Source organism: Schistocerca cancellata, chromosome 3 (assembly GCF_023864275.1).
Source record: "Schistocerca cancellata isolate TAMUIC-IGC-003103 chromosome 3, iqSchCanc2.1, whole genome shotgun sequence".
NCBI lineage: Eukaryota > Metazoa > Arthropoda > Insecta > Orthoptera > Acrididae > Schistocerca > Schistocerca cancellata.
The window spans coordinates 690910468-690927858 of record NC_064628.1 but is presented as its reverse complement, the minus strand read 5'-3'; the positions used below and the strand labels follow the sequence as shown (position 1 = coordinate 690927858).

The window sequence follows — 17391 nt, the reverse complement described above, 5'->3', positions numbered from 1 at the left end:
GCCTCTGGGTAATTCATGTTCTCCAGTAATGGTGCACAGTAACTTACTAGTACACCACCCACACACTTACAGGTTCTTAAATACAGTGGCTCACATCTTAAAATGGCCAGAAACTGTTGTGCAGCAGTTCTCCCACAATTACATGGAACAATCTATACACCAAGAAAGTTTTAATGTCGCAATGTCACCTTCAGTTGGTGATCAGTGACTATCACTTGCTACAGTTTCTTTGGTTATATAAGTTTTTAGACTTCTTCAGTGTCCATTATCATCAATGAAACTGTGAGAAGATAAAATAAGAGGCACAGTTTCCAACCACTGAAAACATGGAGGTGGACTCCTTTAATATTAAATCTAATTTATCTTTTATATTCTTTGAAGTATACAAACATACATTATTATCATACTCTGCTATATCTGCTAATTCTTATATTCTCACCTACAAAGCCACACAGCATAATATTACGGAGATCAAATTAAAAGTGGCAGTAACTAATAATATTTTGGTAGAGAATATGCTTTCATTATTTGTATTATTCAGAATTATCTACATCCTTTGGACATGAAACAGACCTTACAGATGAAGTCAATGTATTTATACTATTTAAAGATGCTCTTTGTATCAACTCAATGTATTACTAAACACTGAATGAGACAACTCATCATGTGCAAGAAAAGTGGTGTCTAGTTTCAAGAACTCCACAACCCAGATATTTCCACCACAGTACCTGAAAAATTTTATATTCATATGATTAAAAATTATTTCAAGTTATTTGTACTGATGAGTAATGCAGAAGGTTGAACCTATTTTACAGCTCTCTCCAAAGAAGAAGCAGAAAGATACTAATGTAAGCACAAAACTACATAGCAACTTGCAATACAACATAGTATAACAATCCATAACTAAAATGTATAAAAACAGATTTCTACAGATTCTCTCATATAAATTTTTGGGGTTCGAAAACAAATAAATACCCATTAATTTCCTACTGCCTGAAAAGCAGTTAGTAAAAAGAAAGTTTAAAGGCACACTGTTTCCATTTCCATTGTCAAAAAATCTTCTAACAGCCATCAATACTGGTATAGCCAAGCCACAGCCATGAGTAATGGGTGGGTTGATAGAACTTTACTCTTTGTAGTGAAACAAAGGAGAACAAACTACATACATTATCTTTCATGCTGCGAACAGAGTGTGAACCAAGGACTGAATGTGGAAGTAATAAAACATTTTAACTTTCAGTAAGAGTAGTTTTATTACAGTTTTGACATAAACATTACTATTCACAAACTTACTGACACAGAATGTGTTAGAATAATTCAGGGCACCAACAACAAACACTGATCATTCAGTAACGATTAATTCTTTCAACAAATCTTCCTTTACTATAACTAATCTTGCCTAAGCTAACATATGAGTGTTGGAACTTAAACAGTGACAACTATTTATCCATAACTGATACAAAAGAGTTACATGTTTGCACCTGTTACTGTCCTTCAAAGTAGTCACCAGTGTTGTTTAGAACCCATTGCCAGCAATGTGAAAGGTGTAGTATACCATTAGCAGAGCCTGTTTTGTTGATGGTGTGAATGGAGGGGTCTACTGCCTGTCGAATCTCTGGAACAGTTCTGAAGAGAATGCCACGAAGTGGTTCCTTCATCTTTGGAATCAAATCAAAGTCACAAGGACTTAAGTCTGGGAAGTATGGTGGATGGTACAGTACTTCCAAGTCCCATGGACCGAACAGAGCAGCCACAGCTTGCGCTGTATGCGCCCACGCATTGTCATGCAAAAGATAGGATGGGTTGCGTAGAAAGTGTTGCCACTGCTTTCGCAAAGCTGGTCGCAGGTGATGCTCCAAAAGCGAACAGTAATATAACTTAAGTCCTTGTGACTTTGATTTGATTCCAAAGATGAAGGAACCACTTCATGGCATCCGCTTCAGAACTGTTCCAGAGATTTGACAGGCAGTAGACTGCTCCATTCGCACCATCAACTGAACAGGCTCTGCTAATGGTATACTACACCTTCCAAATATCTGAATAAGGGTTCTACACAATGCTGGTGACTACTTTGGAGGACAGTAACAGGTGAAAACATGTAACTCTTTTGTAGAGGTTGTGACTAAATAGTTGCCACTATTTAAGTTCCAACCCTCGGATAAAAGTACGATTAGTGATCAACATTTTGCTGATGACGACATTTAGAGATGAAGCACAAAAAAAGGGCCTTGGGCATTCATCTTAATTGATTTGGAGGAACCATGCAAAAGCTGAACCTGGATGGTTGGAGGAGATTTGAATTTTTCTCTCATCAAGTGCAATTCCAGTGCTTTAATCACTGTGCTAAGTCATTCACAGCTGCTTACAAACCCACTACATTGCTTCATGAACATATAATGCTTCACATAGAAGCAGTGTGTATTCCACTTTAAGCTTTGAAAATGAATGGCTCTGCAGATTTCAGATGTAAAGTAATAATTTTTTTCCATGATATGCAGATCACATCAGGAAGGAGAACTTTCAGGGATGTAAAACAGGAAATGGCAAAGCCATGTCTGAGCAATATCCTTCCTTCCAGAAGTGCTAGCTCTGCAAGTTTCACAGGACAGCTTCTGTGAAGTTTGGAACGTAGGAGGTACTGGTGGAATTAAAGCTGTGAGTCCTGTATGGGTAGCTAAGTTGGTAGAACACTTGCCTGCAAAAGGCAAAGGTCTCGAGTTCAAGTCTCACTCCGGCACACAGTTTTAATCTGCCAGGATGTTTAATATCAGTACACATATCAGTGCATTTCATTCATGACCTATTTTTTGTTAATTTATTTTAATGCTAGTAAACTGTTGAGTGAGTGGTAACTTAGAATGCTATATTACATTACTAATGATATTTATCCAGCAAAAAGGTAGGTTTTTATTCTTTAAAATATTTATCAATCATTACATACCTAAGAAAAACAGACAAAATTAATTCTGTACAGTTACCTTGCAAAACAGATCTCTATCAATCATAGTTAGCTGATAAGCCAATGTTGTTGAATTAAAGTTCCACACTGTTAACTTCAGATTCTTCTTCAGCTTCCGTTTAAAATATTGTAGAGTGCTATCATCACAGACATAATAATTTGTTCCAAACTGAGTAAGGAAAGAAAAAAATTTACTTAATTTATTATTCTTACCACAAAATTTTAACTTGAAAATGTGCAGCTGCCTAGTTTTCTGTACTTTAATATAAAAAGTAACATAAATTCTTATTTCAGATTTACACAATTTACAATGAAAAATGAAGGAATGTGTTTATCACAAAAAGTAAACAACAGATAGACATTTGTTAATAAGTTACAGGAGAAAAGGTTGAAGACATGGATGCTGAAAGAGGATGAACGGAGGACCCAGTACCAGACACTGATCAGGAAGAAGCTGCCAAAGGAAGATCAGAGAACAGTGGAAGAAGAATGGGGAGATTTTAAGAGGGCCCTAGTTGAGGCAGCTGAGATTGTGTGCGGAAGAACTAGCACAAAGAGGAGAAGTAAGGAAACCCCATGGTGGAACAACATATGTAAAGAGGCAGTACTTCGAAAGAACAAAGCCTTCAGAGAATGGTTCCAGACCCGAACAGAGGAAGCTAGGGTAAAATATAAGGAAAGCAAGAAAGCGGCACAGACCATAGTAAGGGCGGAGAAGAAGAAGTGGATGGAAAAATGGACAAGAATGTTAGAAGAGGACAGTGAAGGGAACAAAAAAGTACTTTACACCATGGTAAGAAATAAGAGGAACGACAGAAGCGAGTGCCTGAGGATCATGGATAATAATGGAAGAGTTGTGGAGGAAATGCATGAGCTCAAAAAGATTTGGAAGGAGTACTTTGAAGATCTGTTGAATGCCGCCAAGCGGGTAACTAACAGCGATGGAGAGCCTAAGGCAGCAGACGATGATAATAGTGGGGAAATTGATGATCTAACTTGGAATGAAGTGGAAGAAGCCATAAAGAGGATGAAAGGGGGCAAGGCACCAGGTTGGGACGAAGTAACAGTGGATATGATACGAGCAGCAGGAGAAGTAGGAACCCAGTGGCTATACAGAGTGCTGAGGGTGGTGTGGAAGGAGAACAGAATTCCTGAGGATTGGAAGAAAGGAATTATAGTCCCGATCTTCAAGAAAGGGGATAAAAGGAGATGTGAGAACTACAGAGGAATCACCCTGCTATGCCACTGTGGAAAAATCTATGAAAAGATCCTGGAGAAGAGAATAAGAAGCAGTATTGAAAGTAGACTGCAAGAGGAGCAGTATGGTTTCAGACCGGGAAGATCAACAACGGACCTCATATTTGTGGTAAGGCAACTGCAGGAAAGGCACTATGAGTACGGGAAGGACTTAATCATGGCCTTTTTAGATATTGAGAAGGCGTATGACAGTATCTGTAGGGACAAGCTCTGGGATGTGCTGAACGCAAAAGGGATAGATGAAGAGATAACACGAAAAGTCAGAAAAATGTATGAGGGGAGTGAGAGTTGTGTGAAAGTGGGGAGGGAACGTACTGCATGGTTCAAGCTGGAAAATGGGCTGCGACAGGGAAGTGCACTTTCGCCTTTATTGTTTATTATTGTTATGGATGAAATCCTACAGCAAGTGTCAGATGCAATTGGAGATCATAAAATGAAAGCAGTGCTTTTTGCCGATGACCTGATGTTATGGGGAAATTGCGAGAAGGAGGTGCAAGAGCAGTTAGATGCATGGGAGGCAACGGCAGCACAATATGGAATGCATTTCTCTGCAAAGAAAAGTGAAATAATTGTCACAATTAGGAAGACGAATAGGCCAAATGTGGATATAACTTGTGGAGGGGAAAAACTACAAGTGGTAGAGAACTTCAAGTACCTGGGAAGCGTGATTGAAAGTAAGGGGGGAAACGCAATGGAAATAAATGAAAGGTGCAGAAAAGCAGGGCAGTTCTACAAATGCATTAGGGGGCTTATTTGGAGCAAGGAGGTGCCACAGAAATCCAAGGGAATTATATACCGAACCTACTTTGTCCCCATATTGGCATACGGAAGTGAGACATGGGTAATGCACAAAAGCGACAAAAGTAGAATACAGGCTAGCGAAATGAAGTTCCAGAGGAGCAGGTTGGGTGTAACAAGACGAGACAGATTGCGAAATGTGTATGTGAGGGAAAGACTAAAGGAGGAACCAGTACAGGACAGGATAGAAAAATCAAGACTGCAGTGGTATGGACACATGAAGAGAATGGATGAGGGAAGAATTCCAAAGAGGATGTTTGATCTGCAACTGGAGGGGAAGAGGCCCAGAGGAAGACCAAGAGATAGATGGGTGAAGGGAGTGAAGGAATGTGTGGCGAGAAGAGGAGAGAACTGGACGAAGGTGGAAGAGGGGGAATGGTGGAAAGACAGAACACGATGGAGAGGCTTGTGTTCCCGACAGACCCAGCCAGTGGCTGGAAACTGTCCAAGATGATGAAGATGATGATGATGATCTACTCATCAATGATATTTGTAATCAACAGCAAAAAAAAACTTTACCTAACTAACTGTGACAATCGCAGCCAGAAGCAAAGCCTTTACAAAGATTCAGTAACTGTCAAAATAGTGCAAAGAGAAGTTATTCACTCTGGAATAATAATTTACAGTAAAATCCCACTGATCATACAAAAGGACACTGACAACCTCAAAACATTAGCGTATTTTAATTAAAGGAAGGTGAGGTATTACTAGACACATATCTGAGAAATAAATGGATAATTGGTAATGTATGATATAAGAAAAGAGAGACTCCCTTGTTTACATGATACAATTGGAATTTCGAACGAAAATCCATTACAGACTATATAATAATAGATGAAGAAGTCAGAAGATGCCTGACAGAAGTGAAAGTACTACCAAGTAGTAATCTCAATGGACACCACTGACTATAGGCAGGGACACAAAAGAAATTTTAAAAAAAGGTACATACACGGGAAAAAGATGCGCAAAAATCTATTGGTAGGGACATTAATGAAATTAAAAAAAGGTACATGCTGGGGGAAAACATACATGAAAATCATATGCTGGAAACTAAAAGATCGAGGAACCCATGGGATATACAGGGAGAAGATTGAGACAAAGCTTCTTAAAGATGAGAGGAAATACACAGAGGAAGAATGGAGGAGATCCAACAAGTCCTAGTAGTTAAGGTACTGGAAGAAACATGTGGAAGGACATCAACAAAAGTCAGACACAAAGGAACTCCATGGTGGAACACAAGAATTGCAGAAGCAGTCAAGAAGAAGAATAATGCATGAAGAGAATGCTACATAAACAGAATGGAAAATAATAGAGACAAATGGAAACAACTAAACAGTGAAGCAATGAAAATGATAACACTGGCTAAGATGACGACTTAGGAAAAATTCACAAAAGAAATGTAGAGTTTCAAGGATGAAAAGAAGACATTATACCACACATTGGGTATCAGAAGGAAGCAGAAAGAAAATACTTCAAGATTCATCCACAAAGAAGGAAGATCCATATGCGATGAATAAGTAGTTCTGAAAGTATGGAAAGTTCCAAAAACTATATGAAGAACAGGATGAAACTATTACAAGTGGTAAGGCAGAGGGAGGCAAAAGAAATAAAACCACCACAGAGGAAATAAGAAGAGATCTCTAGATGTTGGATGTAGAGAAAGCTGCATTAGAATTCATTAGCTGTACAGAGTAATGGGGATAGTATGGACATATGGAAAGATTCCTGATGATTGGACAAAGGCAATTATTGCACCTATCTTTAAAAAGGACAACAAGGCTCTCTGTGAGAATTACAGTGGAACAGCACTACTTTGCCACTGCATGAAGATTTATGAAAAGATAATCTTTTAGGAAATCAGGAACAAGATAGAACTACAATTAAGACAGGAGCAACAAGCATTTTGACCTGGAAGATCAATTATAGATACCATATTCACAGCCAGACAGGTTGTAGAAAGGAAATGAGAATTTGGGAAAGACATCTGCTTACATCCACAGATCTAAAAAGGCTTATAACACTGTTAGAAGGGAAGAGACATGGGAAGGTCTGAATAGGCTGGAAATGTCAGAAGGAATTCAACTGAGAATAAGAAACATGTACAAAAATTCCCTGAATTGTGTTATAATACACAGCAAAAACTCAGAATGGCTTGTAATGGACTGAGGGGTCGGCAAGGAAGTACGCTCTCACTAGCACTTTTTAATATAATCATAGATAACATCATAAGCAAAGTTTTCCAAGGGTGAACAATAGATGATATGAAAATCATAGCGCATGAAGATGATACAGTGATTTGGGAAGAAAATTAGTGGAAACTGCAAGAACAACTAAATACCTGGCAGCGAGTAATTGAAGTAGCAGGCACGTAAATAAGCTTAACAAAAAGTGAAGTAATGAAAATCAGCAGGAAAAATCAAAAAATGAAGGATGTAAGCTGCACTGGAACAACTAGTAAAGAAGTAGATGCTTTCAAGTATCTAGCATGTAAATTACCCGAGAAAGGAAACATCAAGGATGAAATCTCTGACAGAATAAAAAATTGTTTGAAATTTTATTATTGAGTATTGGACATAATTAGAAACTGTAAAATACCTGCCAATGCAAAGATCATGAGATGCAAGTCATATTATCTGCCAGTTTTGACCTATGGATCAGAATGTTGGACTTGGACAAAGAAAGATCTGAGCAGAATACAAGCAATAGATATGCACTTTCTGCATGGGATCCGGGGTAAGAAGAGAAGAGGCAGGATAAAGAATGAAACAATGTAAAACACACTGCAGATGAAGCTCCTAAAGAGCACTATGAAGAGAAATAGGCGTAAATTGTTTGGCCATGTTAAGAGAATGGGACCAGAAAGACTTCCAAAGAGAGCCCTAGAAAGGCAGAAACTAAAAGAAGGCCAACTAGAACACCACAAATGAGATGGAGAGACCAAGTGAAGGATTATGTGAACCAAAGAGGACTGAAATGGCAGGAGATGTTTGTGGAAGAAAAGAGAAGCCTGGAAGAGGCTCCATGAATGATCTGCGGCTTTCAAAAAGAAAATGAATATGTAAATGCAACTCTATCATTAAGTTACATAAAAGATGTATCATATTATAAATCATATTGTAATATTGCATGCTAGTGTATATAATATTGTGTATGTTGTATGTATATTGTTTGCAGAATTGTTGTTTTTCATGAAATGTTAAATGTAATATTGTATACCTTGTACTGTATTGCATGTATAAACCCTGTTGTATATAAAAGCACATTTTGCATATGACATTGGACAAGCCAAGTTATAAGTACACTTCTGAAAGTGATTACTAAGCATACTTATTTAAAGTTACAAAAAAATACTTTATACCTTAAGTATTTATATAACATTCATCATAAATTTAAATATTCTTCAGTACGGTAAAAGCAGCGAACATGACTTTAGAGATTTTCCAAAGGTTTTGACCTCAGTAATACCTTTTAAGTTTCCAGGAAGTTTATTATAAAGTTAACTCCCATGTGGACAGTACCCTTTTGTTATAAGTAAAGTTTTGTTTTGTCCAGTCAACTAATCATGTATAACACAGTTTTTTTGCACTCTGCTGTCATTACCTATTACATTTATTGTAAGGAATATAAGAGTTTCCATAGTGTATGCACATGGTAATGGAAGAATACCAGATATCTTACATAGGGGTTTGCAAGAGTCTCTAGGTTTTTATCCAAACATGATTCTAATGGCCCTGTTTTGTAGTGTGGAAGTGCTATTAGCCGTTTTAGAGTTTCCCCAGAAAGTGACCCCATATTTAAGGCAAGAATTGAAGTAGGTGTAATATGCATTCATTACTGTTTTCTCACTATAGCATGATTTTAGTGAGCAAAGAAGGTAACATATCATGCTCAGTTCTGCAATAACCCATTAGCGCTGTGCGTTGCCATATGGCAATGTTTGTAACACTTTTTTAAAATCATTGATTCCATGACATCAACGAAGCGAGAGTGTTGGCAGCACTGGATTCCGTTCCGCAAGAGTGTAAAGATCACTACAATGCAACAGTTTTAACAATACATTTAAATTCTGCAGCGTAAGCAGTGTTGCAAGTCGTCGTCTGCTGAATGACGAAGAAATATGGAGTATAAGTTCGAGTAAGTATGTTTTACACAGTAACTTATGATATATAATTTGGTTTTTTAGTATGGTTGTGCTTTAAATACTCAAATATATATTCTTTGGAGGTTACTGCTTGCTGTGAAATAAATTACGTTCATTTAGGCCATTTGAACGTCGGTGTTGCCATATGGCAATGCTAGGCGCTTGTACACAATAAAAGAACGAATTTTCTCTTTTTTGTTTTAGAAGAGGTTTCTCACTTGCTGAGGCGCTGGAGATTCTTTATAATAATGATATTGAAGGTGATGTGTTTGTTGAGACCCCAGATCCAAATAGAGAAGAATGATGGATTATTGTATGTGCGGTGGCTGGACAACTCAGTTATCACAATGATCTCTTCTTCATGTGGTGCACAAGAAGTTGGCCAAGTCAAGAGATTCTTGCAACTAAAAAAGCGAAATATAATGATTCCCAGACCAAAACTGGTAGCCAAATATAATACATATATGGGAGGTACTGATCAGATGGATCAGAATCTAGCATGGTATCTCATTGCAATAAGAAGCAAGAAATGGTACTGATGTCTCTTTACACAGATGTTAGATGTTGCCATTCAAAACAGTTGGATTTTGCATAATAAAGTAATGAACCAAACTATTTCTCAGCTTCATTTCCAGAGAGAAGTAGCAACAGTGTACTTGCAAAGACACCAAGCTTTACCAAAAGAAGCTGGGAGACCATCTGCATCAAGGGCATGTTCCGACAGTCACATATCAGATTCAATTAGGTTTGATAAGACTGACCACCTCGCCCAGCACACAGAAGGAAAGAAGAAGAAAAGGTGTGCACACAAGGACTGTAAATCTATTGTGAGAACAATGTGTTCAAAGTGTACTGTGGGATTGTGCATTGATTGTTTTATTCCATTTCATGTAAAATAATGCTGAGTTCAAGGTTTGATTTTTGATTATTAATTGTTCTGTGTTACAAAGTATCAATTGTATGGTGAAGACTGAATAATAAATTTGCACAAAACTTGTATATGTAATAAGAAATTTCAATAACCTACTTATTTTAGTTGAAATTCTAATCCATATAAATTTAGGTAGTGAAAGCGCCTAGCATTGCCAATTGACAACATCAAATATCTCGCTAACGGCAGTAATGACTTTCGTCGAAATAACTCTGTTGTGTAAAATATACCTTTTACAGACATAATAACACAATTTAAAAAAAAAAAAAATCACGAAAAAATTAATTCCGGCACTAATGGGTTAAGATATTCAATATGCTTATTGCATTTTACATCGCTGTGCACCTTGTCCTATGAATTTGGTTTCAGTACCATTACTAACTAGTTCTTCATTGATAAAGACCAATGGGATAAACATGATCTTATTCAGAATGTTGTTTTGTGGCAGAGTTTACTGATTGCCATAATTGTTCTTTGCCGTCTCCCTTTAGTACAATACTGGTATCATCTGCAAATATGATCTGTTTTGTGTGCATCCACATTTAAGTTGAGATTATTTGTATACACCAGGAACAGAAGGTGTCCCCATTACTGATCCTTGGGGTACCCCATATTTAATTAGTTTACAGTCTGATATGTGTTCACATACAGCTTTTAGGTGGATATTTGTGTGCTTGATGCACACTGCCTGGTTATGATTGCTCAGGAAGGATCTGATTCAGTTGACGGACAAACCTAACCTCAAATACCATATTGTTCAAGCTTTGACAGCAGAATCTGATGGTCCACTATGTCAAAAGCTTTTGAAAGGTCAATAAATATTCCTATTAATTCCTGTTTCTTGTCCATTAAGCTTAATATAGAATTTATGCACTCATAAATAGCAGTTGTTGTTGCTCTCTTACTTCTGAATCTATGTTGTTCATTGCACAGGATATTGTTTTATTAAAAAAATTCATAAGTCTGGCAAACATTACTTTTCTAATAATTTTGAAATGCAGGAGGAAACTGTGATTAATCTGTCGTTATTTACATTATCTTTCTCACCTTTTTATATACATAATGACTTTATATGTTTTAAATACATCACATGAAGTCCTGGTCTGAAGTGAGCAGCTACATAAGTGTGTAAATATTTCAGTTAGCTTTGGTGCACTTTTCTTTAAGATTGGTGCAGAGACACCATCAATGTCTTCTGAGTAGGAATTTTTTTAGTCCTTTTATTGCATTAGCTACTTCATCTTGTGAGAAAGAACAGATGTACATCATCCTCTACAAGCACTTACTTTGTATTCACTGGTTTGAGTGCTCTTATGTAAATCTGATTGTGTTGTATTATCAGCAACATGTGAAAAATTTTTTTAAACTGTTGACTACTTTTAAGGGGTTTGTCACTTTTTTATTTTATTTTTGTGATAGTGTTATATTTTTTCACAATGGTCTGTGTTCACCAGATTCTTTTTTTATGACACTCCACATAGCCTTCACTTTATTATATGAATTATAAATGTATTCATCATTATTAACTATTTTTGTTGCTCTTATTACATTTCTTAGTACGTTTGGAGTATTATTTATAGAATATGTGTCTTCATGTGAGCAATTTTTTTATTTACACATTTCATGAAGTTGTCTTTTCTTCTGGCATGAAACCCTTATTCCTATTGTGATCGAACTGTTTGTCCTAGAATTCCCCCTTATAGTTACAATTTTCAGTGGGAAGACAATTTGAAAGAAATGGATTAATGTATCAATGAAAGTGCAGAATTTTTCATTGATATCATTAATTTTGTAAACCTGTGACAATTTTTCTTTTGTATTAAGCTGTTGAAGTGGTTTACATTATCCTGATTATACCTTCTACTTGTGGTTCTAACAAACATGTAATAACAGTGCATTTCATTTTTAAGTTTAATATTTGAGCAAGACGGTAGCTAAATCCTGCACTGAAATCTTTTTGTGAAGTGTTGCGTAAACTTTTCTTGACTAGAAATTGAACTAAAACAGTTTCACTAGTTTCTGTTACTCGTGTAGCAGCTTTTACTTCAGCCATTAAATTATAGGATGTTGCAAGGTTCAAAAGTGGCTCTCGGTTTTTACTATTTGTGAGGAAATCAATACTGAAGTTGCCGCAGATTATCAACTCACAATAAATTTTATTTACATTATTTAGTAATGACTGCATTTTGTTTAAGAATAGTTTAAAATTTCCAGATGGTAATCAGCAACTGTAGCAATAATCAGGTTGAAATGAATCATTTTTATAGCTGCAATTTCATAATCCTTTTTGAAATTTGTTCTCATTAATTCAGGTAGGGCAGTTGTTGTTGTGGTCTTCATACCAGAGACTGGTTTGATGCAGCCCTCCATGCTACTCACTGCCGCGCAAGCTTCTTCATCTCCAGTAAGTCCTAAATATTTCACTGTGAGTCAGGGTGGTGGGTTGGTTGCAGATGAAGAATCGGAATTTTTTTTCCTTTATTGTTATTTCACTACCCAAAATGGGGCAGACTGGCAGCGGCACAATACGCCACTCTTCAGCCAAGAGAGTTACAGACACAACATAGTCAAATGAGAAAAGAACACATAACAGAGAATAGTATAAAGTGATTGGGGGAAAAAAATTAGATGAGTATAAAATGTAGATTTAAAAACAACATAGACAAGAGCCACACACACATGCGAAAAATGAACACAGTGAGTCGACACGATAAACAAAGAAACACCAGTGGGAACACAAACGAATGATGCTGGCGACACTGTTGGAGGGATTGATCTTAAGAAGCCATTGGTTGCACCATGCGGTGAACAGGTCGAGGTGGCACTGGAGGAGGCACTGGGAACATTGGAGAGAGGGGGCAAGAGCAAGGAAGGCGGTGTCATCGGCATATTGCAGGAGATGGACGGGTGGTGGGGACTGTGGCATGTCCGCCGTCTATAAGAGGTAGAGGAGAGGGGAAAGGATGGAGCCTTGGGGCACACCTGCGGAGGGGTAGAAGGTGTAAGAGTTGGAGTTGTGGATGGTAAAATAGGAGCAGCAGTGAGAGAGGAAGGAGGCTATCAGGCGAACATAGTTGACGGGGAGGGCATAAGTCTGGAGTTTGAAGAGGAGGCCGGGATGCCATACATGGTCGTAGGCATGTTCAAGGTAAAGGGACACAAAGATGATAGAGCGATGGGAATTGAGGTGAGTGGAAAGGAGGTGTGTCAGGTGGAGGAGGAGATCATCGACAGAGAAGGAAGGTCGGAAGCCAAATTGGGTCAAGGGAAGGAGGCAGTGTTGGTGGAGGTGGTGGTGAATGCGGTGGGTAAGGATGGACTTTAGGACCTTGCTGAAGACTGACGTGAGACTGATAGGGCAATAGGAGGGTGTGTCAGAAGGGGGTTTGGCAGGTTTGGGAAACATAAGGAACCGGCAAGTCTTCCACAGGCCGGGGTAGAAGCCGGTCGGGAGGACAACATTATAGAGGATGACTAGGACTGTAAGGAAGGAGAGGGGGGCTTCTTTGAGGTGGCGGTATGTAATACGATCATGACCGGGAGCCGTGTTGCATTTGGTGCGTAATGTGGTGACAGTGTCTTGTGTGATGATGGGGGTGTTGAGATCGGACGGTGGTGTGGCCCCCAAGTACTCGAAGCTAGGAGCCATTGGGGGGAGAGAAGTGTCAGTGCGGTCCTGGATGTCAGGGAAGAGGGAGTAATCAAACCGGGGATTGTCAGGGCCAGAAAGGATGTCAGACAGGTGGGAGGCTTTGGGACCAAAGTGGATAATTGGGATACGGGCAAGGATATCAATGTGGAGGGTAGGGCTGGTGGATTTGATGAAAGAGCCACGGCACGGGACAAGGAGGGAGATGGGGACAGTAGAATAGTACTTACGGAATAGGAGAGTGAGATTGCGTGCTTCCAGGAGGTGGGTGTCGGGGTGGGAGAAGATGTGGGTATGAGTAGGTGGAGAAGAAGTGGTAGAGGAATCTGGAGGGGGAGGAGTGAGATCCATTAGATCTTCAGCTGGGGGTGAGGGAGGTGGGAGGTGGGGGTTTTCTGGAGCTGGTTGACTGGGTGAGGATGGTGTTGGGGCGTTTCTTAGGAGTAGGATGGGAAGCGGATTGGGAGTGGGAGTTACAGGTAGGTGGCGGGAGGTGGAAGGCCCCATTGCCGTAGCTGGTGGTTGTGGCGGCAGCGGTGTCGGTGTCAGAGAAGCTGCAGCATTTACTGTGGCCCTATGTGCCATAACCCACAGAGTGGCAGGGGAAGGGGGAAGGGGGGGGGGAAGGGATCAGTCTGTATAGAGGGAGAAGGTGTGGCTGTAGGGGTGGAAGGGAGAGTGAACGGTGTGGGAGTAGGGATTGACATGAGGTTAGGGATGGACACGGGAGGATTAGCCTGTGCACACCATGTAAAGGTGTTAGCTGAAGCAGAGGGAGAAGTGTAGACCACAGAGATTGTGGCATTGGACATGGTAGAAGAGACTGACATGACAAAAGACAAAGACGAAGGCTAACACGAAGACACAGATGATGACAATGTCCAGGAGGAGCCCATGGAGGAAGGCTGCTGCTGGGCTGCAACAGCGGGGAGGGGGGCCGGGGCCCCGCCCTGCTGCTGCGGCAGGGGAGGACGGGTGTCAGCTGCAGGCTGGTGGAGACAGCGGTGGCAGCAGTGGCAGCAGTTGTCTTTTCTTCTGGCATGAAACCCTTATTCCTATTGTGATCGAACTGTTTGTCCTAGAATTCCCCCTTATAGTTACAATTTTCAGTGGGAAGACAATTTGAAAGAAATGGATTAATGTATCAATGAAAGTGCAGAATTTTTCATTGATATCATTAATTTTGTAAACCTGTGACAATTTTTCTTTTGTATTAAGCTGTTGAAGTGGTTTACATTATCCTGATTATACCTTCTACTTGTGGTTCTAACAAACATGTAATAACAGTGCATTTCATTTTTAAGTTTAATATTTGAGCAAGACGGTAGCTAAATCCTGCACTGAAATCTTTTTGTGAAGTGTTGCGTAAACTTTTCTTGACTAGAAATTGAACTAAAACAGTTTCACTAGTTTCTGTTACTCGTGTAGCAGCTTTTACTTCAGCCATTAAATTATAGGATGTTGCAAGGTTCAAAAGTGGCTCTCGGTTTTTACTATTTGTGAGGAAATCAATACTGAAGTTGCCGCAGATTATCAACTCACAATAAATTTTATTTACATTATTTAGTAATGACTGCATTTTGTTTAAGAATAGTTTAAAATTTCCAGATGGTAATCAGCAACTGTAGCAATAATCAGGTTGAAATGAATCATTTTTATAGCTGCAATTTCATAATCCTTTTTGAAATTTGTTCTCATTAATTCAGGTAGGGCAGTTGTTGTTGTGGTCTTCATACCAGAGACTGGTTTGATGCAGCCCTCCATGCTACTCACTGCCGCGCAAGCTTCTTCATCTCCAGTAAGTCCTAAATATTTCACTGTGAGTCAGGGTGGTGGGTTGGTTGCAGATGAAGAATCGGAATTTTTTTTCCTTTATTGTTATTTCACTACCCAAAATGGGGCAGACTGGCAGCGGCACAATACGCCACTCTTCAGCCAAGAGAGTTACAGACACAACATAGTCAAATGAGAAAAGAACACATAACAGAGAATAGTATAAAGTGATTGGGGGAAAAAAATTAGATGAGTATAAAATGTAGATTTAAAAACAACATAGACAAGAGCCACACACACATGCGAAAAATGAACACAGTGAGTCGACACGATAAACAAAGAAACACCAGTGGGAACACAAACGAATGATGCTGGCGACACTGTTGGAGGGATTGATCTTAAGAAGCCATTGGTTGCACCATGCGGTGAACAGGTCGAGGTGGCACTGGAGGAGGCACTGGGAACATTGGAGAGAGGGGGCAAGAGCAAGGAAGGCGGTGTCATCGGCATATTGCAGGAGATGGACGGGTGGTGGGGACTGTGGCATGTCCGCCGTCTATAAGAGGTAGAGGAGAGGGGAAAGGATGGAGCCTTGGGGCACACCTGCGGAGGGGTAGAAGGTGTAAGAGTTGGAGTTGTGGATGGTAAAATAGGAGCAGCAGTGAGAGAGGAAGGAGGCTATCAGGCGAACATAGTTGACGGGGAGGGCATAAGTCTGGAGTTTGAAGAGGAGGCCGGGATGCCATACATGGTCGTAGGCATGTTCAAGGTAAAGGGACACAAAGATGATAGAGCGATGGGAATTGAGGTGAGTGGAAAGGAGGTGTGTCAGGTGGAGGAGGAGATCATCGACAGAGAAGGAAGGTCGGAAGCCAAATTGGGTCAAGGGAAGGAGGCAGTGTTGGTGGAGGTGGTGGTGAATGCGGTGGGTAAGGATGGACTTTAGGACCTTGCTGAAGACTGACGTGAGACTGATAGGGCAATAGGAGGGTGTGTCAGAAGGGGGTTTGGCAGGTTTGGGAAACATAAGGAACCGGCAAGTCTTCCACAGGCCGGGGTAGAAGCCGGTCGGGAGGACAACATTATAGAGGATGACTAGGACTGTAAGGAAGGAGAGGGGGGCTTCTTTGAGGTGGCGGTATGTAATACGATCATGACCGGGAGCCGTGTTGCATTTGGTGCGTAATGTGGTGACAGTGTCTTGTGTGATGATGGGGGTGTTGAGATCGGACGGTGGTGTGGCCCCCAAGTACTCGAAGCTAGGAGCCATTGGGGGGAGAGAAGTGTCAGTGCGGTCCTGGATGTCAGGGAAGAGGGAGTAATCAAACCGGGGATTGTCAGGGCCAGAAAGGATGTCAGACAGGTGGGAGGCTTTGGGACCAAAGTGGATAATTGGGATACGGGCAAGGATATCAATGTGGAGGGTAGGGCTGGTGGATTTGATGAAAGAGCCACGGCACGGGACAAGGAGGGAGATGGGGACAGTAGAATAGTACTTACGGAATAGGAGAGTGAGATTGCGTGCTTCCAGGAGGTGGGTGTCGGGGTGGGAGAAGATGTGGGTATGAGTAGGTGGAGAAGAAGTGGTAGAGGAATCTGGAGGGGGAGGAGTGAGATCCATTAGATCTTCAGCTGGGGGTGAGGGAGGTGGGAGGTGGGGGTTTTCTGGAGCTGGTTGACTGGGTGAGGATGGTGTTGGGGCGTTTCTTAGGAGTAGGATGGGAAGCGGATTGGGAGTGGGAGTTACAGGTAGGTGGCGGGAGGTGGAAGGCCCCATTGCCGTAGCTGGTGGTTGTGGCGGCAGCGGTGTCGGTGTCAGAGAAGCTGCAGCATTTACTGTGGCCCTATGTGCCACAACCCACAGAGTGGCAGGGGAAGGGGGA

At 40.4% G+C, this 17391-nt stretch overlaps 1 protein-coding gene across 1 annotated transcript in view; it reads right to left on the bottom strand.

Moving 5' to 3' along the window:
• Positions 1 to 17391, bottom strand: part of LOC126176513 (uncharacterized) — a 274041-nt gene that overhangs the window by 63326 nt on the left and 193324 nt on the right. Inside the window, exon 4 of the mRNA XM_049923670.1 lies at positions 2979 to 3128. Within this exon, the coding sequence (XP_049779627.1) occupies positions 2979 to 3128 (150 nt within the window). The remainder of the gene's footprint in view (positions 1 to 2978; positions 3129 to 17391) is intronic.